This window comes from Erythrolamprus reginae, chromosome 2 (assembly GCF_031021105.1).
Source record: "Erythrolamprus reginae isolate rEryReg1 chromosome 2, rEryReg1.hap1, whole genome shotgun sequence".
Classification (NCBI taxonomy): Eukaryota; Metazoa; Chordata; class Lepidosauria; order Squamata; family Dipsadidae; genus Erythrolamprus; species Erythrolamprus reginae.
In genome coordinates, this window is record NC_091951.1 from 126,012,778 (window position 1) to 126,035,144 (window position 22,367).

The 22,367-nt window shown below is 41.9% G+C and overlaps 1 protein-coding gene across 1 annotated transcript in view; it reads left to right on the top strand.

The window, feature by feature from the left end:
* Nucleotides 1-6,801: 6,801 nt before the first annotated feature.
* ABLIM3 (actin binding LIM protein family member 3) overlaps nt 6,802-22,367 on the top strand; it is a 219,987-nt gene continuing 204,421 nt past the window's right edge. The window contains exon 1 of the mRNA XM_070739428.1: nt 6,802-7,433. Within this exon, the coding sequence (XP_070595529.1) occupies nt 7,421-7,433 (13 nt within the window). The 5' untranslated portion in view covers nt 6,802-7,420. The remainder of the gene's footprint in view (nt 7,434-22,367) is intronic.

The following is a 22,367-nucleotide window of genomic DNA, read 5'->3' on the forward strand; positions in this document are numbered from 1 at the left end:
CTGTCTCATATTTGACAGCCAGCCAGACAGTTTGAGTTGAAAACACAGCACAGTGGTATTAAATGGGCACTGAGGCCACAGTGTTTGTGGAATGTCTAGTGCAGGGGTGTCAAACTCACATTGTCACAGTGGTGTCACGTGACATATTGGAACTCCCCCCCCTTCACTAAACTGAGCGTGGGTGTGGCCAGCATGTAACGTATCTGGCCCACAGGTAGGGAGTTTGACAGCCCTAATCTAATGGGACCATCTAAACCTTCTACTTGTGACTCTTGGGAATAGGTTCAGCTGATTGAACAACAGTCTGCCATGTATTGGCACATATTTCTAGATTACAGTTTTATTATATATGATCATTTGTATCATATCCCAAAGGCGATGTGCTCTTTATATGAAGTCTTAGTATCCTAGTTTTACAGGGTTTTTAAAATGAGGCTAGATTTCTAGTAGTATGGAGAGAATGGGTCTTAGTTTACAATTTCACCTTATCAACCTGTGTTGACTACTTGTCCTGATCTATATAGTCTGTTTAAAATCTAATCGTGATTTTCAGATTTTTAAAATGACAAATAGGTGCATGAAATAATGGAAAGCTTTTAATTTCTATCACACTTGTCCGTTTTTGGTTTTCCATTTGCATTTGTTCCTTTCTTTGCTTATATTTTTTCCTTAAATGTTCAATATAATGTATATAACATAGATAAGATGAAATGGTATACAGTGATCCCCCGGTTATTGCGAGGGTTCCGTTCCAGGACCCTCCGCAATGAGCGAAATTTCGCGAAGTAGCGCTGCGGAAGTAAAAACACCGTCTGCGCATGCGCGATCTTTTTTAAAAATTATTTTAAGTCCGCGCGTGCGCAGACGGTGGGGCGACGGCAGTTCGGAGGCTGGCAATGGTTATTTTTCATGGTTTTTTCCTGCTCTCAAGTTCCTAGCTCTCAGTGAGTAAACCTGCCACTTTTGATTTTAAAGTCCATTTTTAACAGGGTTTCTTCTGGTCAAGTTCCTAGCTCTCAGTGAGTAAAACCTGCCACTTTTGATTTTAAAGTCCATTTTTAACAGGGTTTCTTCTGGTCAAGTTCCTAGCTCTCAGTGAGTAAAACCTGCCACTTTTGATTTTAAAGTCCATTTTTAACAGGGTTTCTTCTGGTCAAGTTCCTAGCTCTCAGTGAGTAAAACCTGCCACTTTTGATTTTAAAGTCCATTTTTAACAGGGTTTCTTCTGGTCAAGTTCCTAGCTCTCAGTGAGTAAACCTGCCACTTTTGATTTTAAAGTCCATTTTTAACAGGGTTTCTTCTGGTCAAGTTCCTAGCTCTCAGTGAGTAAAACCTGCCACTTTTGATTTTAAAGTCCATTTTTAACAGGGTTTCTTCTGGTCAAGTTCCTAGCTCTCAGTGAGTAAACCTGCCACTTTTGATTTTAAAGCCCATTTTTTACCTTGTTTTTGGCTCTCATGTCCTCCTTCCATCCCTCCCTCCTTCCTTTAGTAAAAAGCACTTAAACAATGACAGAATAAAAAACCCCAGCCCTCACCTGTGTTTGAATTTCATTCACTCAGTCATTCATTCTTCTCTATGCCACTCAGTCCCAACACTTTCAACCCACAAATTACCATTTCCCATCCCCTTACTGTACCTCTACCTGTACCTGTAACCTGTACACATTGAATACACTTAGTCATCCTGATAGAAACAATAAAAATATTTATTTATTTTTTACATTTTTGGGGGGGGGTTAGCATAACTAGGATAAATCGGGATCTTCTTCTATCACCATGTCTACAATGGACGCTGCAGGTGATGTTGTGGCAGACCTCTTGGTTTTCGTGAGAAACATAGTTATGGGCAGTTGTTGGCGAGTTTTCTTTTGCTTGGCTAACAAGGCTCTGTATGGTGCAATGGTGTTGTCAAGGGAGGCCTTAAAGTGTATAGAGCGAGTCATGTTGGGATCCCAAAGTTCCGCCATGCGTTGCAGATGTGCAGCAGTTCTGTTCATTTCTGCAAGCCGCTCTAGCGTTAGGCCAACATCTTCTTCTTCCTCAGCTTCTACAACTCCCTCCTCTTCTTCACTCGCTGACCTGGTCAGCTCCTCCAGATCTTTGTCTGTCAGCGGTAGGCCATGCTCATCTATCAAACCATTGACTTCCGCTGGTGTCATGTCAACGAAGCCTTCTCCACCTAGTGCCTGTGCCAGCTTCACAGACTTCTGGACTGCAGCATCTTGGATTTCTTCGGGAGCAACTCCCCTGTGATCATGCACCACTTCTGGCCACAATTTCTTCCAGCAGGCATTCATTGTCTGCGACTTCATATCCACTAAGGCACTCTGAATGTTCGTCAGACAAGATGCAATTGTGTACTGACGCCAGTAGGCCTTCAATGTGAAGTTTGCATCAGCATCCATTGCTGCCACGATGCTTCCAAGAGAATTGCGCGTGTACAGTGCCTTAAATGCGCGGATAATACCTTGATCCATCGGCTGGATAAGCGATGTGGTGTTTGGTGGCAAGAATTCGACTTGCACCCCATCATGTTCATCTGCCAGATCATCATGGCCTCCGGCATTGTCCATTAGGAGAAGCACTTTGAAATCTAGTCCTTTGGCAGCCAAATAAACCTGCACCTGTGGGATGAAGCAGTGATGAAACCAGTCCCGCGTGAGGGGTTTTGTAATCCATGCTTTAGGATTATGCATCCAGTACACTGGCAATGCATTCTTATTTCTGTTCTTGAGGGCTCTTGGATTTTGTGACTTATAAATTAGCCCTGGCTTCAGCAAAAAGCCTGCTGCATTCCCACACATGACCAAAGTCACTCTATCTTTCATGGCCTTAAAGCCAGGGGCTTTGGCTTCATCTTGCATCAAGAAAGTCCGTGAAGGCATCCTCTTCCAGAACAGGCCTGTTTCATCCATGTTGAACACCTGTTCTGGATGGTAGTCCCCTTCTGCAATTAGATCTCTAAAGGTGTGCCGGACAAAGTTTTCAGCTGCACCTGTATCTGCTGAGGCAGCTTCTCCATGCAATGACACACTCTTCAGGCCATAGCGCCGTTGAAATCTGTCAAACCACCCTTTGCTTGCTGTGAATGTGGCTTGGGCTGAAGAAGCAGAAGATGTTGATGGCTGGGGGTCTTCAGAGTCATCTACAGAGAATGACAGGAAAGGGAGAGAGAAGTGACTTGAATGAAAGCATACAGTCTTTCCATCCCTCCCCTCCCTCCCTCCCTCCTAACATCCCTCCCTCCATCCATCCATCCATCCTTCCATCACTCCCTCCTTCTCTCCCTCCCTCCTAACATCCCTCCCTCCCTCCCTCCCTCCTTCCATCACTCCCTCCTTCTCTCCCTCCCTCCCTCCTAACATCCCTCCCTCCCTCCATCCATCCATCCTTCCATCACTCCCTCCTTCTCTCCCCTCCCTCCTAACATCCCTCCCTTCCTCCCTCCTTCCATCACTCCCTCCTTCTCTCCCTCCCTCCCTTCCTCCCTCCTTCCATCACTCCCTCCTTCTCTCCCTCCCTCCCTCCATCCATCACTCCCTCCTTCTCTCCCTCCCTTCTCTCCCTCCCTCCTAACATCCCTCCCTCCTTCCATCACTCCCTCCTTCTCTCCCTCCCTTCTCTCCCTCCCTCCTAACATCCCTCCCTCCCTCCCTCCATCCTTCCATCACTCCCTCCTTCTCTCCCTCCCTTCTCTCCCTCCCTCCTAACATCCCTCCCTCCCTCCATCCATCCTTCCATCACTCCCTCCTTCTCTCCCTCCCTTCTCTCCCTCCCTCCCCCCATCCATCCATCCCTCCCTCCTTCCATCCATCCTTCCACCCTTAACACTTACTAACACTTAAATACAGTATGTAATGACAGAATAAAAAACCTCAGCCCTTACCTGCGTTTCCCTCATCTGCATCGCCTTCTTCTGTGTCTTCAAGACGGTTGTACAATTGTTGTGCTTTGGTTCTTATAGTGTTGGTATCCAAAGCAATGCTCTTTTTGCGGCAGTCTTGTACCCACACAGACAAAGCAGCTTCCATCTTCATAAGCCTTTTGTTTCTAGGCGTCACTATTCTTTTTGCACCCTTGTTGAATGATATCAGAGAACTTTGCCTTATCTTCTTCTCCTCTTTCCTAATGTATCGCACAGTCGATTCGTTGATCCCATAATGCCGACCAACCTCTACATTAGAATGTCCCGCTTTCAGCATGTCCAAAAGTTCAATCTTTTCCTTAATTGTCAGCATCTTCCTGCTCTTTTTAGCATCTCCGGCTCCACTCCGCATGGAACGTTTAGGTGCCATCTTCCACGAAGTCTTCACAAAAGAGCTCCAAGCAAGAGATCGAAGAAACAGATCCAAGAAAGAGCTCCAAGCAAGAGATCGAAAGAAACAGATCCAGAAAGAGCTCCAAGCAAGAGATCGAGAAGAAACAGATCCAAGACAGAGCTCCAAGCAAGAGATCGAAGAAACAGATCCAAGACAGAGCTCCAAATGCAAGAAACAGCTCCGACCAACAGCTCACAAAGTTCCAAGACAGAAACGGCTGCACCAAGTTGCAAGTTGCAAAGGAAAAGCAAAGCAAATCACTGATTGGCCCGAGATTTCTGCCCATCAGCAATGACAATGGTGATTGGCTGAAATTTTTGCTGTATCACCATTGCCATTGCAATGGCAAAGCTGATTGGCCGAGATTTCGGCCAACCAGCAATGCCACACGTCAGTTTGGTCAGTTTGGGCGGGGAAAAACCGGGCCAAGAGTACTGTATTTTTAACTTTTTTTTCTTTTTTGAAAAATCGCGATGTAGCCTGTAAAGCGTTTCGCAACGATCGAGATGGTAGGCAATTGTTCAAAAATTGCGAAGTACCATGTAAAGCATTTCGCAACGATCGAGATGGTAGCAAATTGCTCAAAAATCGCGAAGTACCCCTGTTCGCAATGGGTTGGGGGACGCAATAAAACGGGGGATCACTGTAAATACATTTTTGTTTTGTTTTTTAAAAAAAACCTCACAGAAAGTTCCTGATAATAAACTGCATCATGATTATAGTCAAGATTGTGATCCCCTTATATAGAGCGCTGGTGAGACCACATTTGAGTACTGTGTTCAGTTCTGGAGACCTCACCTACAAAAAGATATTGAGACAAAATTGAACGGGTCCAAAGACGGGCTACAAGAATGGTGGAAGGTCTTAAGTATTAAAACGTATCAGGGAAAGACTGAATGAACTCAATCTGTATAGTCTGGAAGACAGAAGGAAAAGGGGGGACATGATCGAAAACATTTAAATATGTTAAAGGGTTAAATAGGGTTCAGGAGGGAAGTGTTTTTAACAGAAAGTGAACACAAGAACAAGGGGACACAATCTGAAGTTAGTTGGGGGAAAGATCAAAAGGCAACATGAGAAAAATATTATTTTTACTGAAAGAGTAGTAGATCCTTGGAACAAACTTCACAGCAGACGTGGTTGGGAAATCCACAGTAACTGAATTTAAACATGCCTGGGATAAACATATATCCATCCTAAGATAAAATACAGGAAAATAGTAAAAGGGCAGACTAGATGGACCAAAGAGGTCTTTTTTCTGCCGTCAGTCTTCTATGTTTCTATGTTTCTATGTTTCTAAGATAAGTATTTGGAATAGAAAGGAACTTGGAATGAGTGTAGATTTGTCACTGTAGTAAATATATTTTAACAAGATTCCGGATTTTAATGTGTTGTCTTCTAACTAAAATTTAGCATAAAATGTTAAAAACTTGAGTCAGTACAATTACGTTGTGGACTTCGTATGTATATATACTGTAATATATAATTATTATTTTTAAAAAAAACAATGAATTTTCTTCCCAGTTCAGAATATCTCTATTATGAGGCATCTAAAAACACCAAATAACTTTTCTAAATATTTAAAAAGTTAATTCTGACTCGGTCCCTTTGCACTTGCTGCAAATAGTAGTTTATCAGCCAAAATTGCTTATTACTTTCACTAAATGAAAAATAGGCTCTATTTATCTTACTTTACAGGTGGACACCAAGTAACTGAGACAGTCCCCCAACTGATATTTGAAATATTCCTACAAGACTGTTCTTTAGTTGGGTTTCTCACCAACCCTCATAATAATGACTCACTGGAGAAGAGCTTAATGCTGGGAACGATTGAGGGCAAAAGAATTGGGGGGGGGGGGCAGAAATGTATGGAGTCACTGAAGCATCCGGTGGATGTTTTCGGGACAGGAAGGCCTGGAGGAAAGCTGTTCATTGGGCCGCGATGGGTCGGACACGACTTCGCAGTTAATAGCAACAGTAGAATGTAAGGCACCTTGCAAGAGTCTCTCTTCCCCTCCCTCCCCCGCCTTCGCCGCTTTCTCTCTCACACTTGCAAACTGAATGCGTCGTCCGTTGCGAGGGTAGCCATTTGTGCCGCCAGTAGATGGCGGAAGGCACCAAACATCCCATTTTCACCAGTCGCCAAGCAAAAACCCTGCCCAATGGAGCTCTTTTCCCGCCTGCCTCCCTCCCCTTCCTCTCGGTCCTCCCTTTCCATCCAAATTCGCAGCCAGCCCCGCCGCATCCTCACGAAAACTCCTCCCGCTGCACCTGAGGGGGAAAAAAAAGGCGTCTATTGACAAACTTGGCTGAGGCGGAGTAGGTTTTAGGATCACACGGAGCTCCAAGCCTTCTGTAAAACCGCCCAGAGGAAGTGGGGGTGGCCAGGAGGAAACACCCGGAGATACCGAGCTGTGCGTATGGACTCGGCTCTCCTCCTCCTCCCGGTTCTCTCCCCCCCACCCCACCCCACCCCGGTTCAGATTCACACCCCCTTCTGCTCTTGCCGGGCTTAGAGCTGGCATCGCTGTGTACTGCATGACAGTTCCAGGCTCCGAAGACGTAGCAGCCGGGAGTGGGAAGCCAAGCCCAGCTGAGGAAGAGCTGAAGAAGGTTACGCGCCGGGGATCGGCTGGGCTGTAAGCCCAGAAGGCACCTTGCCCTGCCTGATTCCCACGGCGCTGCCTCCTCTTCCTCCTCTTCCTCATCCGATTGCCTTGGCGCTCCTCTTAATAATAACCCCACCCCTGACCTTATTCTCCGGCCGTTCAAGACTGAGGAGAGAGAGACAGAGACACACACAGAGAGAGAATAGCACCGAGTCAAGGAGAAATACCTGCGCATCGTTTAGACTGCAATTGACGGGAGATACACATTTCTTTCTCTAGGGAAGCTGGTTATTCGCCCGCCCCCTTTCTCTCTCTCTCCCTCCTTCTCTCTTTCTTCTAAAGAAAAGAACCTGGTGGAAAGCAGAAAGGGGGAGAAAAGGAGGGGGTTTCTACTCCGAAAGAGAAGAGAGGAGCAACGAAAGGAATAGAAGAGAATTTCGCCCAGCGTTTCACTCTCTTTGTTGAATGAGAAGGACGACGCCGGATCACCATGAGCACCAGCAGTAAGTACAACTCTCCTTTGATTTTGGGAAGGAAGGAGGTAGTAGCGGCTTCTTTTGCACTCCGCCTTGCAGGGACGAGGGGTGTCACAGAAGGATGGACCAGGTTAGGGGTTTGAGAATGGTTTTTCTTTTTTCTTCCATTTGGGAGTTGGGATGAGAAAGGATGGGCGTATTATATGGGATGGGTACACCTGCTGATCCTCAAGGCTACCACGCAACTAGAATTTTGACAACTCGATTTAAATGGAATGGGGGACTGTGGGTGGGGGGTAGAGTGTGTCACATCCACAGACACCTAACTACTCTAGGTTAAAAGAGTGCACTGCCTGGTGTCTTCAGGCTGTGCCCCCACCTGTGTCTCTATAACTAAAGCTAGGCGTAATCTTTTCAGTGGCATCTCAGGGCAGAGTTCAGAGGCAGGCTGGCAGGGTTGTGAGATGAAACTATGACTGTATGTGTAGGTGCATTGATACGCTGCCAAACTATTCCCACTCTTTTATCAGACTGCGAGATATCTCTCTGTACTGGACAATGAGACATAACGCCTGTGGCTTAGAAGAAAAGAAATGGCAAGAAGCATTTAGAAAAGTGCCACATCTGAATTTGTAAAGGACTAAAGAATAAAAAAATGTTAAAACATGGAACTGTGTCAAACCAGTTTTAAAGATAGGTTTCCGTTTCTATAGCCCTGAATTTGACAAATTGGTCAGAAATATCTGCTGCTGGGGATGATATTAGGGGTTGGAGTCTTGCTGTTTTGTTTCTCTTGGTGCTTAATAGTATTTTCATTCATCTGTGACGCAAATGAAGGCACCTTGCAGCCTTCCTCCTCTGACAGCTAGAGGAGAAATTTTAGATATTGAGATTTCAGATTTTCCAGGATTTTGGGGAAAGGAGTAAATAGGTGGGCTGCAGGGCTGGGTCAAACACTCTTGCTTAGAATCCAGGAGGGGTAATGTCTCATCTAGATTAGCTAATGGTCTTGACATTGATGTAGGTCCAGTGTTCATCAGAAAACTCTTCATTTTTATTCGTGTCCTTGGGGTTTGACTTCATATTGCAATTAGAAAATATTTGGCTGGGGATTCCCCCCAGGAGGGCATCAGTCCAATTTTCAGCGTTCTTCTTCAGGTTCTTCCGTCTTTCTTTTTGCTGTGCTGGGTTGGTCCTAATTTTCTTGAGACAAACAGGTGGTGCTAGTGCTGTTCCAAAGGTGACAGCCGAGGAAAATATTTCAATCCAAAGCACGAGTGATTTTTAGATTTCATATGCCACATTCTCAAGAAATAAACTGTTTTTCTTATGAGTCACAACGGAATTACGAGCTAGAAAGGATGCTCTGATAAGTAGGCATAGATAATAGGCCCTGCTAATATATTCTTTTCCATCTAGTAGCTGCCTAATAACAAAAGCCTACAGCTCACCTGCACCACCCAACAAGGTGTATTACTCAAGACCAGGGTGTTTTCTGCTTGGGTGGCAGAAAAACAAGGCTAAGCAGAATGAGGGAGCATATCAGACACAACCAATACCTGGGTAGTGGTGATCCCTTTCCCCTGGTAATGATGTGGGATTAATGTTTCATAAATTCATTATTTTTCCAAGAGTCTTGCCCCTCCCTCTCAGGCTCTACAGTTGTATGCACTTTCTGCACTCTGTTCAAAGTCCACTTCCATAACTCCTTTCTGCAACTCAGGGCTTTCAATACTGGGGCTGTGCTCCCCATTATACTATCTACAGGCAATGGGAGCAAAACTGCCCCTATCCATCTATAGAGTGCTGAATGGGAAGAAGCCATTTTACAAATATAGCATACATTTTCTGCGTGTATTACTATGATATTAGGAATATGAAAAAAAAGCAATTTACTCACATCAAGACATTCTTGCTTAGTCTGTGTCTTTTCTTAATTTGGCCCATGCCTGGATGAGCCAAAGTGGGCTCACCTGTGATCAACCTACCCAAACTGTCACGTCACATTTGCATGGATTTGTCTTCCCCCTCTGCACCATGGTGTGATACTGAAAAATGTATTTCCTCCCAGGGCAAAGCACTTTCTGCCCTTTTACCACGTTGCAATGGATCATTTCTTATCATTTATGAAAACCTGGAAAGCAAGAACTACCTTTTTCAAGCTAATCCAAAATTGGAATCTCACAAAGTTACTAGCTTCAAAAGAAACCAGAAATGTATTTCTGTTAATGTAATATGACTGCTTTCATCCCATAGAACCACATATTATAATCCTAGTGCAGCAGCAATCAGTCCTTATCTTGGGTAGAAGGAAAGGGATTCTTTTGCAATACTAGAAGGCCCACATCAATGAAATCAACCAGTAGTGGAAGGGATTTACATACTGATCTTACTGCACTAAAACTAAAAAAAGCTATTCTTTAATTAACCTTGTTGGGGTGAATGACAAACATTCATTTATATGGGAATAATGAAAGAGACGTTGTTAAGATAAATAAATCTGCCAGTTCCTATTATCCTCAACTATTGTAGCTCATGCCAAAATTCTCTTTGCTTGATCTCCTTAGAGCAAGGGTCAGCAACCTTAAACACTCAAAGAGTAATTTGGACCCATTTCCCACAGAAAAGAAAACACTGGGAGCTACAGAATCCTTTTCACATCTAAAATGAAGATAACACGGCATATATCGTTTTTTACCTTATGTATAACCCTATGTATAAAAAAGCTATCGTGTGTTGTATGCATGAAATCAATGAACTGCTATAGAGAAAACACATTTCTGTTTCAGTTGCAGACCCCTGCCCTAGAGTAGCCTCCTCCAACAATGTTTTCTTTTAGAAGCTGACCATATCTGAATGACAATCTGGAGAAGTTTGTCCTGTATAAGACCATGGTAGAATTAATATAAACCAACATAGATCTGGGTTTGTTTGAATTATTGCTTCAACACAAGTCATGAACCACGCCCTCTAGTATATTAAGATGCACAGTATCTCCTAGAGGGTAATATCTAATCATTAGTACAAGTATTTAGCTGAACAATTTGTGAACATATACAAGAAATTAAGTCCTATTTTCTTTGAAGAACATACTTCATTGTATGTCACACTGTGTCCTAGAGAGCACGGCTATTTTTAATTTATCATCTTTCCTAGATGGATAGAATAGATAGAATTCTTTATTGGCCAAATGTGATTGGACACCACAAGGAATTTGTCTTTGGTGCATATGCTCTCAGTGTACATAAAAGAAAAGATACATTTGTCAAGAATCATGAGGTACAACATTTAATGATTGTCATAGGGGTCAGGAAACAATATTAATAAAAATCTTAAGGATACAAGCAATAAGTTACAGACATACAGTCATAAGTGGGAGGAAATGGGTGATAGGAATGATGAGAAAAAATTAGTAGTAATAGTAGTGCAGACTTAGTAAATAGTTTGAGAGTATTGAGGGAATTATTTGTTTAGCAGAGTGATGACGTTCAGGGGGGAGAACTATTCTTTTGTCTAATTGTCTTGGTGTGCAGTGCTCTGTAGCGATGTTTTGAGGGTAGGAGTTGAAACAGTTTATGTCCAGGTTGTGAGGGTCAGTAAATATTTTCACAATCCTCTTTTTGACTCGTGCAGTATACAGGTCCTCAATGGAAGGCAGGTTGGCAGTCATTATTTTTTTCTGAAGTTCTGATTATCCTCTGAAGTCTGTGTCAGTCTTGTTGGGTTGCAGAACAGTTATAGAGGTGCAGATGACAGACTCAATGATTCTTCTGTAGAACTGCATCAGCAGCTCCTTGGGCAGTTTGATCTTCCTGATTGGTGCAGAAAGAACATGTTTTGTTATTATTTTATTATAGTTAATACAGATCCAAAAAGGGTTTGTAATATCTCAGCGATTAAAAGTTGACAATTTGGGTTCGAGACCCAAGCACTGCACAATGGGGTAAACTCCCATTCCTTGCCCCGCCTCCTGCCCACCTAGCAGTTTGAAAGCACGCAAATGCAAGTAGATTAATAGATACCACTTTGATGGGAAGGTAATAGTGTTCTGTGTGCCTTTGGTGTATAGCCATGCTGATCATATCATATCACCACAGAAAATGTCTTCAAACAATGCTAGCTTCCTTGTCCAAGAAACAGATGAGCACTGGGCCCCAGAGTTGGACATGAATGGACAGGGAAACATTTATCTTTAATACAATTCCGAAAGGTCTCATCAGAAAGTATTGATTTCATGAAGGGAAATCTCACTGTTGCAACAAACAGAATTATGTTCTTTCTCTCCAACAGGTTCTGTCTTAGTATTATTCCCAAATTAATTTTATTCTGAAAGGAATTCCAGTTCATATATATACAGTATATGGAAAATATTTTTAGAAAGTAATGTCTTTGTTTTATGGTTTTCTTTCAGTTCTGAGAACAGCTTTACAGAAAATACACTTAGTGAGGGAGAATTTGTTTTTCCAAATCTGGCGGTGTACTACCAAGCTTACCTAATCAAGTATTAATAGCATTAGCATTAGCAATTGTTATATTGGAATGATAATATTCCAGTATAACAATTGGTGTTCTGATTTGGGCAACTTTGGAATATAGATATAGTACCTTTGGTTGGATGGATGGCATTAGGATGGCATTAGGATCTAAACACAGTAAAACTCTAGTATCTCTTGAAATATATAATTTAGAAATGTAATGGGTTTTTTTAAAAGAAAGGTTGATGCTTTTCCCCATACTAAATTGACTTTATGAGAAAAATCCAACATTAAAAACTGGGGGAAAGATGGCCATATGGAAAAATTGGATGAAAGTGGGATATTGACTTTGAACCAATTGATAAATATGAGGATTCAGTTTTTACATATACTATGCTAAGAGATACCATCTATCGCACAAGTGTCAAATTCGCTGCATCATGTTACCATCATGTGACATATTGCAGTGTTTTTCCCCTTTACAGAGCTGGGATGGGCATGGCTTGCATGTGAAGCATTTGGACCATGGACCACCAGTTTGACACCCCTGATCTATCAGATTTAACATAGTGGCAATAGTTTCAGCTTCGCATTTGCTAACAACGTTTTTTGGAACAGCAGTTTTTTTTCAGCTCGTAACATCATCATCATCATCATCATCATCATCATCATCATCATCATCATTAATTAGATTTGTATGCCGCCCCTCTCCGAAGACTCGGGGCGGCTCACAACAGTAATAAAAAACAGTATAATAATGAAACAAATCTAATAATAAAATTACATAAACCCCCCCAACAATTAAAAACCATACAGCACATACATACCAAACATAAAATATAAGGAATCCTGGGGGAGATGTCTTAGTTCCCCCATGCCTGGCGATATAGGTGGGTCTTGAGTAACTTGCGAACATACCCAAGATACACATCAGACACCCGTTAAATCATTTAAAACTGAAATGATACTATTAGTTTCTAAAGATATTTGTTATCGATAAATTTGTTATATGCAGATGTTATATACGAGGGGAATAAGGAATTAGAAGGTCTTATACTTCCTAAACCAGTGATGGCAAACCTTTTTTGGGTTCATGTGCCAAAAGGGTGTGTATGGGTATGCTAGCATGCGTGCATGTGCCCACACCCCTTCCCTCCCCCCATACACATGTGCACCCCCTGCACTTCCCTGTGCATGCGCACAATCCCCCCTCCCATCCCAACGCATGCTCACAGACTTCACATCTGGAATGGTGAAAAAAACAGTCAAATAGGCAAACTATAAGTTTGGAAAACATACTTCCAGTTTGCCTGTTGTGCTTCTTTTTTGCACTCCGGAGGGTTCAGGGAAGCTTTTGCAAAAAATAGCACAATGGCAAACCGGAGGTGCATTTTCTAAACTTCCAGTTTGTCCATTGGGCTGTTTTCTGTACTCCGAGGATTCAGGAAGCTTCCCTAAACCCTCCGTAGTACAAAAAACAGCACAACGGGCAAACTGGAAGTGTATTTTCCAAATTTCCAGTTTGTCTGTTGGGTGGTTGTTGTTTTTTTGTCCGTTGGGCTATTTTCAGTTTCCCTGAAGTGTCTTTAGGGAGAAATGCCCTTCCCCAAGGCTGAAAATCAGCTGGCCAGCACGCACATGTACACTGGAGCTGACACAGGGCAACGTCTCTTGTGCCCTCTGATATGGTCCCACGTGCCACCTGTGGCATGCATGCCATAGGTTTGCTATTATGAGTCTAAACAAAGAGAGAGAGTCTTAACTTCTATAGCAAGAGTGTCAGTTCACTTTAAACTATGACCAATACAACAAAAATAACATTTAGAATTTATTGGACTATGTTACAGTTATATGAAGATATCACAATGGCTTAATGGTTAAGATGCTGGGCTTGTTGGCTGGAAAGCTGACAGTCCCGGTTTGAGAATTGAGTGTTGCATACTTGAGTGAGCTCCTGTTACTCATCCCAGTTCTTCCTGACCTAGCAATTCGAATGCCTACAAATATGAATAGATAAGTAGGTATCACTTCAATGGGAAGGTGTTTAACTGGACACACTGTGCTGCAGTGTGATATCATGCTAGCCAGATGACCATAGAAACATCTTCAGACAGCACTGGCTCAATGGCTTAGGAACAGAGATGAGCATCGCCCCTAAAGCCGGCTACAACTAATGTAGTAAAACCCACAGAGACTCCTTTACCTTTACCTTACACCTGTATAGAAAAGGATTTTCTAGGACAGCCTTTTATTGGAAATGTAATAAACACAATGCTTCGTTAAAACATGTGTTTTTACAATAACTGCAATGTCACTAATTTTGGGGAGAAAGCAATGGACTGCACAAAGATGATTGTGTGATAAAAGCTAAAATGCTCAAAGGATAATGTTCTCTTGAATTACATACCCAGTACATGAAATTTGACAAATGGATAACGTAAATGGATTCTCTGTGCCCTTATAGCTAAAAGACCACAGGCACTCCTGGTTGCTGCATAGCTAACTTGTCTGAAGAAATGAGTTTAGACCAGATTATAGAATACTGTACCAGGAGAATTTTTACTTCTTAGGACAAGGGAGAACAATTTGCCTCCCACCCAAAACTATATTGATCTGATTGCTCCTTTGAACCACTGCTATTAATTTGCCACTAAATTGAGTCTACCTATAAGTCTCAATGTCCAAAAACACCCCATGTATTCTAGGCTCAGTGAGAAGATATTCTTCAGTCACTTCACAGTAATGTCAAACATGCACAACCCAGACATTGGCACTCCAATGATATCTCTCTATGTAAAAAGCCAGAGACTTTTGAGATAGAAATATAAGAGGCAAACAACTTTATGGCAAAAATATGAAAACCAGATGGTAAAGCATTTAAAAAGTAACCTAATCAAACTATAAGGGCTCGATCATGGGAGAGTTGACTTGAAGTCATTTCTCAGTTTAGCCTTGGTTTCCTGTCTTTAAATACCATTTAAATCTCATAGGCTTGTTCAAACGTCAGATAAAACGATGATCACAAATCAACTTTGCAAACTGAATTGATATAGCATAGTGCCTCATTTTCACATTTTCAAATAGACCAGAAAGGACAAGGAACAGGAATTTCAGCTAATATCAATTAGCATCCAATCTTATATATTTATATGAAATAATGTCTATGTACAACAGCTGAATATCTTCCTTATATGGAATAGAGTAGAATTAAAAACTTTACTGTCACTTTAAATGTATGCTAATCAACATACATTAAAATGAAATTTCATTGTGTTAATCTCTTAAAAAGATAACCATTATGCTTAGATTCCATTAAGCTTCCTATTTACAAGCCTTGTATTACAATGATGTCAGGATCCCATTGGTGATTCTGTCCATAAAAAGGAGAAGTGAGAGAATGACTCTTTTATCCTAAATATCTTCTATGTATTTGGTTATCACTATAGATCAGAGGTGTTCAAACTTGGCAACTTTAAGACTTCTGGAACTCAATTCCCAGAATTCTCCAGCCAGTATAGCTTAGTTGGCTGGAGTATTCTGGGAGTTGAAGTCCATAAGTCTTAAAGTTGCCAAGTTTGGAAACTCCTGCTATAGACCTTCTTGTGGCAAAATAACCATTGTATAAAGATTGGATGAAATTGTCACCATATGATGTGTGCGAAATGTGATGGGCTATTTGGGTACAGTAGATCATTATATGGCACAGATTTCACTGAGTAGTCTCTTCTGACTTGCTGCAAGTCATTAGCAGGTCTGGATGCCACACAATGACTTTTTTTGTGCCCTGGAAACCAGATTCACTTGTCAGCTTGGAACAGAACTTCTCATTCTGCTCTTGTCTAGTTTTTGAGACATAGGCATCCAATATGTTGATTATTAGTTTATCTGCTGTTACTTCCATGGCCTCCCATGTGAAGATAGCATATAATATATTGGTGTAATGCAATCAAAGAAATGAGAACAGCGTCTTCTTTCCATTACATAGGGAAGCTATGACATGTTGAAACACTAGCCCTTGGTGGAGAGAATTGCATGAGAAGAAGGGACCTTTGTTCCCACAGTGATAGTAGAGTTAATTTAGCATTTGAGAGGCTCGACTAAGACCCTTAGGATTGTAATTTATAGGCATGACGTTATTGCTCTTCATAACTTATTGTCAGCACCATCCATATTGGCTGTGGAACTCTGGAATTTGAAGTCCACACATTTTAAAGTTTGCAAGTTTGAAAAACATGTTATAGATACAGCAGTACTTGCAAGTATTGCCTGTCCTAACCCCTCCTATGATTCCTGCATGCCAACCATTGCTATACTTATTATTAGGACATATGTCTATGTCAGAAGGAAAGGAGGTATTTACCAACTATGTCACTCCTGTAGGACTTAGCGCTCATATAGAGGGAATTGGACAACATGATGTATAACAAAGCCATGCATATTACTTTTACCTGTGTCTTTAACCTACTCTTTTTTTTACCATGGCATTTTCTATTTATTTCACCCAGGGCTAGAGGCAATATTCAGCCAGTTCGGATGGGTTTGGGTGAACTGGTAGTAGTGACCTGCGGGTGGGTCACCCACCTGCCCCAGAGCTATGCCATCCTGTTTTGGCACATTTTGAAGCCATACACATGCGTGCAATCTGCATATGCAAGCAATCTTACATGTGCAGAAGGCCACACACATGCTTTGAAGGGGCGCTCACATTTATGAAGCAGTAGGGAAAGTAAGAAAATACCCCCTCTGCCAAGGGTACCATATGTACCAACTGCAAATTGTGCAGCACGCAGCCATGTGAGCAGTCATCAGCTTGCCCAGACATGTATATATCTTTCCAACACTCCGCGGTCAGCATTGGCTGCCAATTGGTTTCCAGACTCAATTCAAAGTGTTGGTTATGACCTATAAAACCCTACATGGTATCGGGCCAGAATACCTGCGGGACTGCCTTCTGTTGTATGAATCCCAGCGACTGGTCAGATCACACAGAACCTTCTCTGGGTCCCATCAACTAGACAATGTCATTTGGCAGGTCCCAGGGGAAGAGTCTTCTCGGGGGTGGGGCTCTGGAATCAGCTCCCTCCGGGGATTCATACTGCCCCCCCCGTCTTTCACAAGAGTCTTAAGACTCATTTATGTCACCAGGCTTGGGGTCATTAGATTTTTGCCCCCAGGCCAATGAATGTGTTGAGAGAAAGTTGATAGAGTGAAATGACTGTTCTTATGGTTTTGGGTTTTTTAGATTTTTAATTTTGATTAATTGGATTTAGGATGTTGTACATTGTTTTATTACATATTGTGAGCTGCCCTGAGTACTCAGAGAGGGGCGGCATAAAAGCCCAATTAATAAAATAAATAGATATGCCTACCCAGGGGCGTTGTCTATATGCCCATGCGTAAGGATATGGTGCCCATAATGACAATGTTCCCACTTAACTTCATTTTTAAGAAACTTTAATTAATGTAATTAATTGATTGATGAATGAATGAATGAATGAATGAATGAAAGACAATTGCCAGCACTATCTTTATTTATAAAAATAGATCTGGGCCATATAGTAGTCAATCTTGTAGTCAATCTTATAAAATAAATGCATTGCAAGTAGAGGCAACCCATTACTTCACATGGAAAAACCCACCGACCTGGAAAAAGTAAAAAGTAAATGCAAGGGAAGGGAACAGAGGCTGAGTGGATTAGAGAGAGAAATTTACACTGCAAGTGCTGCATTGGGTGCCATGGGCTCCTCATTTAGTTCAAAGAGTGAGTGGCAAACTTTAAATGGCTCGGCTCCTGTGAAGGATGCTTGATTCAGATAGGAATGCTTCTCTTGGTCAAGGGGATGCATGCCCACAGACACTGGGCTCCAAAACCCTGGGCAGGGATGGGTCCCAACTTAACTTGCTGCCGGTTCATTTCCTTCCATGCCATGTGAGCGCGCCACATGGGCATGCATGCACAGTGCAATTTTTTTTAAAAAAAATCCCCTCAAAAAAAGCTAAAAACAAGATGGCGACACATGCACAATGCCAGAAACTCAGCTTTTGTGTATGCACAGAAGAAGAAGAAAATCCCCAGAAAACATTCCCCCCCCAAAAAAAACAATTAAAAAAAAGATGGCAGCTCCCACGGACCGGCACTGACCAATCCAGTTTTGTGATGTCATTGTGATGTCACCAGCAGTTTGCTACTTGTTCAGGTGAACCAGTCCAAACTGCGAGAAACCCAGCTCTGACCTTGGGTATCGAGATTAGTGAGTTTCTGGGCTAATGTTTCCTGACTGTTACTCCCACATTATGTAATAGTCTTCTTCCAGAATTTAGGACAATGTGGGTATCATTTCAAAATCCTGTCCAGAGGGAATTATTCCACAGGAGTTTTTAAAGTTGAAGTTGCTTTTGATAGTCGCATTGTACTGGGTACCTGGGTAATTATGTTACAGTTGATTTGATTTTTTTTGGTTCTTTTTATTCTTTCCAAGTGCCAGGAGAACTTTGGATTTTGATGGTAAATGTCCCCAGTTTGCCTTTTGGTAAATTTGTGATTCGCTTGATCAACCACAGTAGGCACTTGATGAACAAATTAGCCTCCTCTGCCCTAAGTTTTGATCATACCCATAAATATCTTCACAAAATTCAATTAGCTCAGGATTTCCTTGGTTATGACTTTATTTAATCAGTTCTTCTTTTTACAATCTCTCCTAGGAGGTAATACCTGGCAAATGTATTTCTGACTGGATAGATGTATGAATGTGTAGATATATTAAAAACACATTTTATTTTCTTATGAAGAGAGAATTTTTTTTAAAAAATCCAAAATTTAAACTCTTACTGTGGAGAAAAAGCAACATGTGTGGTGAAGTGAGCCATGAATTTAAAAAAATCCAGTACAAGTCAATGGCAGGAGACTTAAATCAGGAAAGGAACCTTTGATGCAACCCCTAATTAATGGATCTAATACACTGTTATGTAGTGTGATGATCACTGCTGTTTTTGATAGCTTTGAAAGGGGATTAGATTACTGTTTCTCAGCAATTTTAAGATGTGTGGCTATCAGCTCCGCCATGCTGGTTGGGAAATGAAGGGAGTTAAAGCCCACATGTCTTAAACTTGATGAGGTTGAAAAACACTGGGTTACATGGATAACCACAAATGGATAAATTATCTGTCAATAACTTCTAGACATAAAAATTAGAAACAAAGTTCTGTGACAAAAGGTCTATTGCATTCACATATGGTCTAGGTTTCATAGAAACACTTACCAGTTGTTGTGAGAAGTTAATCTAAAGTTTTTTATGTGGTCCAGCTCAGCTTCTCTTATTTTTATGTAAGTGGGATTACATTGTTATATAGGCACTGAATGATCTTAACAGTTTCAGATGGAAGAACTACTACATTCTCATGATCTTACGTGATGAAAATAATCATAGGACTTAGAACTTCCATCTAGTCAGTTGGGTGACTGTTTAGTTACATTTTAATTATAGAAGATGTTTCAATGTACTAATGATACTGTACATTGCTTAGAGTTGATTGATTGGATTGATACAGAAATGATGGATGGATGGATGGATGGGATGAATAAGATGGATGATAAGTAGGTAGATAGGTAGGTAGTTAGGTGGTAGGTAGGTAGATAGATAGATAGATAGATAGATAGATAGATAGATAGATAGATAGATAATAAATTCTATACTATAGAATCATTTTTCTAGATGAAAACATCAAATGTCCTAGATCATAAATTCTACTCGATTTTTTATACTCTAGACCAATGATGGCAACCTATGGCACGTGTGCCACAGGTGCCACAGGAGCCATATCTGCTGGTACAGAAGCCATTGTCCTAGCTCAGCTCCAGCATGCATGTGCAGACCGGCTAGCTGATTTTCGGCTCACCCAGAGGCTCTGGGAGGGCATTTTTGGCTTTCACAGAGCCTTCAGGGGGTGGTGTTTTTACCTCCACCAGATCCAGGGAAGCCTTTGGAGCCTGGGAACGGTGAAACAAGAGCCTACTGGACCCACTAGAAGTTGGGAAACAGGCCGTTTCAGGCCTCCAGAGGCGTGGGGGAAACTGTTTTTCGCCCTCTCCAGGCACTGAATTATGGGTGTGGGCACTCACACATGTGGAATAATGCACGCCCAAGCTCCTTCGCCACCCAAGGAAAAAAAGGTTTGCCATCACTGCTCTAGACAGTACCGATCTTTGCTTTATAGTTTCCATACTCATTCCAGAGATTTGGAAAGTTTTTGTGTAAAACTATTGACCTAAAATAAGCCACATTTCTATAAATGGACTTTGATTCACATTTCAAAAACCTTCCAACTTTACTTTACTACAGTGCAAAAGCGTCTATATTTTCCACCACTTTAGAATGGCAGGTTAAAAACAAAACACCATTATGCAATTGGCTTTTCACTGGAAAAAGTATATAAAGCTGCCCGCCAGAGATTAAATTGAACTAATCCTAATGGTTCACTCTTTGATCCATTTTGATGTGAAAGCAGTGAAAGCTTTCCGACATTTACCCCAAATACTGGGTAATACATGGCTTCTACTGTTGCACTACTACTATTACTATTGCAACCAGTTTCTTAGTTTGTGCTGACTTTGCTGTGAAACTAAATTGTAAAACAGCAGGGACCTACTGCTGAAAAACACCATGTGGTTCATTTCCCACCCCACTTAAATCTAGCAGAAAGTGACCAATACAGCTAGTGAAGAATTTCATGAAGCTGCTGTGGAAAATACATTCTTTTGGATATCAAGTGATCTGTGCTACACTTGGGATAGATGACAATCTTTTCATCATGGAATGCCATGAACAAATAATTACTGTGCAGTTATAAAATATATGCTCATTGCTTTCAGTTATGTATAAAGAGCCGGGATGGCGCTGTGGTTAGAGTGCAGCACTGCAGGCTACTTCACCTAACTGCTATCTGTAGTTCAGCAGTTTGAATCTCACCACCGGCTCAAGATTGACTCAGCTTTCCATCCTTCTGAGGTGGGTAAAATGTGGACCCAGAATGTTGGGGGTAATATGCTCATTCTATAAACCACTATAGGGCTATAAACCACACAGGGCTATAAAAGCACTGTGAAGCAGTATATAAGTCTAAATTCTATTGCTATTAAGGCATATCCAAAAAACATCTGCCCCCACCACTTCAACACCATTGACCTTGATCAAATCACCATCATTCAATTGCAAAAGGCAGTTTTATTTGGAGCAGCTTACATCTTGTAACACCATCAAACAATGATGTCTGCCTATCCCACGTCTTTGGAAAGGACTTGATAGATGGACAAACATTCCAAATCTAGTCTAAATATTGACGGACTATGATACCAGTCGTCATCATTATCATTATTGATATATTATAGATACAGTAGCAAAATAACAAGTTAAATAAATATTCTAAAGTATCAAGCTCTCAGGGGTCCCTGGTGCTCTCTCAGTTTGATTGCTTTCTTGCAGATGTTTCATTACTTTAACTAGATGACATCATAAATGCATGCACTGAAGCATCCTGGGTGGTTGGGCGGAGTCTCTCACTGCTGCCTCTACCAATCCTAAGAACCAGTCCAAACTGGGAGCAACCCACCACTGATAATATACACAATAAGGCACATCCATCCATCCATCCATACATATATGCACTTTGCAAAAGCAGTTAAGAAGCCCCTAAGCTTAGGTATTGGTTGGAAATATATGCTGAGTAATTTATAAGAATCAGAGCACTGAATGACTATTTTTGGCATCCAAATCAGGGTTAGCAGCTATGTCCTTTAAGTACTATTATGTGCTAATCTTCCAAGACATATGGTTATACATTGTTTACCAGCAAACCCCATTCATTCCCCTTTTAATTAAACAAAGTTCACATGACATTGCTTTGCTCCTGTATATACCGGTATGCTGCTGCATTTTTCTTAATGAAAATCCTGATCATTATTCATTATGATTACTTATGAATCCAGGACTTATTAGAATTTTGTTGCTGTTGCGAGGACTTGCTGTACTGTATGTCACAGTATGGAATCCTGTGTAATGCTAAAGTCCTGTTGTGTGAACAACCAGAACTGCCATTTCTATTTATCTAATCGATAGTGTTGGGTTCCTGCCGAACTTTGCTGGGTTCGGCGTTCACTCGAACACCATGGTGGGCGGGAGGGGGAGGCGGGGAGAGATCTGATGCTCAAGCTGCCAATTCAGCTTGGGGTGGCAGGAGGGGTGGCTCCAGACCCAGAGCCTGACCTCCCCCCCAGCACTTTGCCTCCTGCCGGGCCAGAGGGGTGGGTTCTGCCGGCTGGCTATTCAGGATCCCAGCTGGCAGTTTCAAGCGGGCGATGGGCAGGAGGGGGAGGCGGGGAGGTGGGGAGAGGTGTCAGGCTCCATCAAGCAGGCGATTGCCAGGAGCCACCAAAATGAGAGAGAACTAGGGGCAGGAATTTTCGGTGGCTCCTGGCCATCACCCGCTTGAA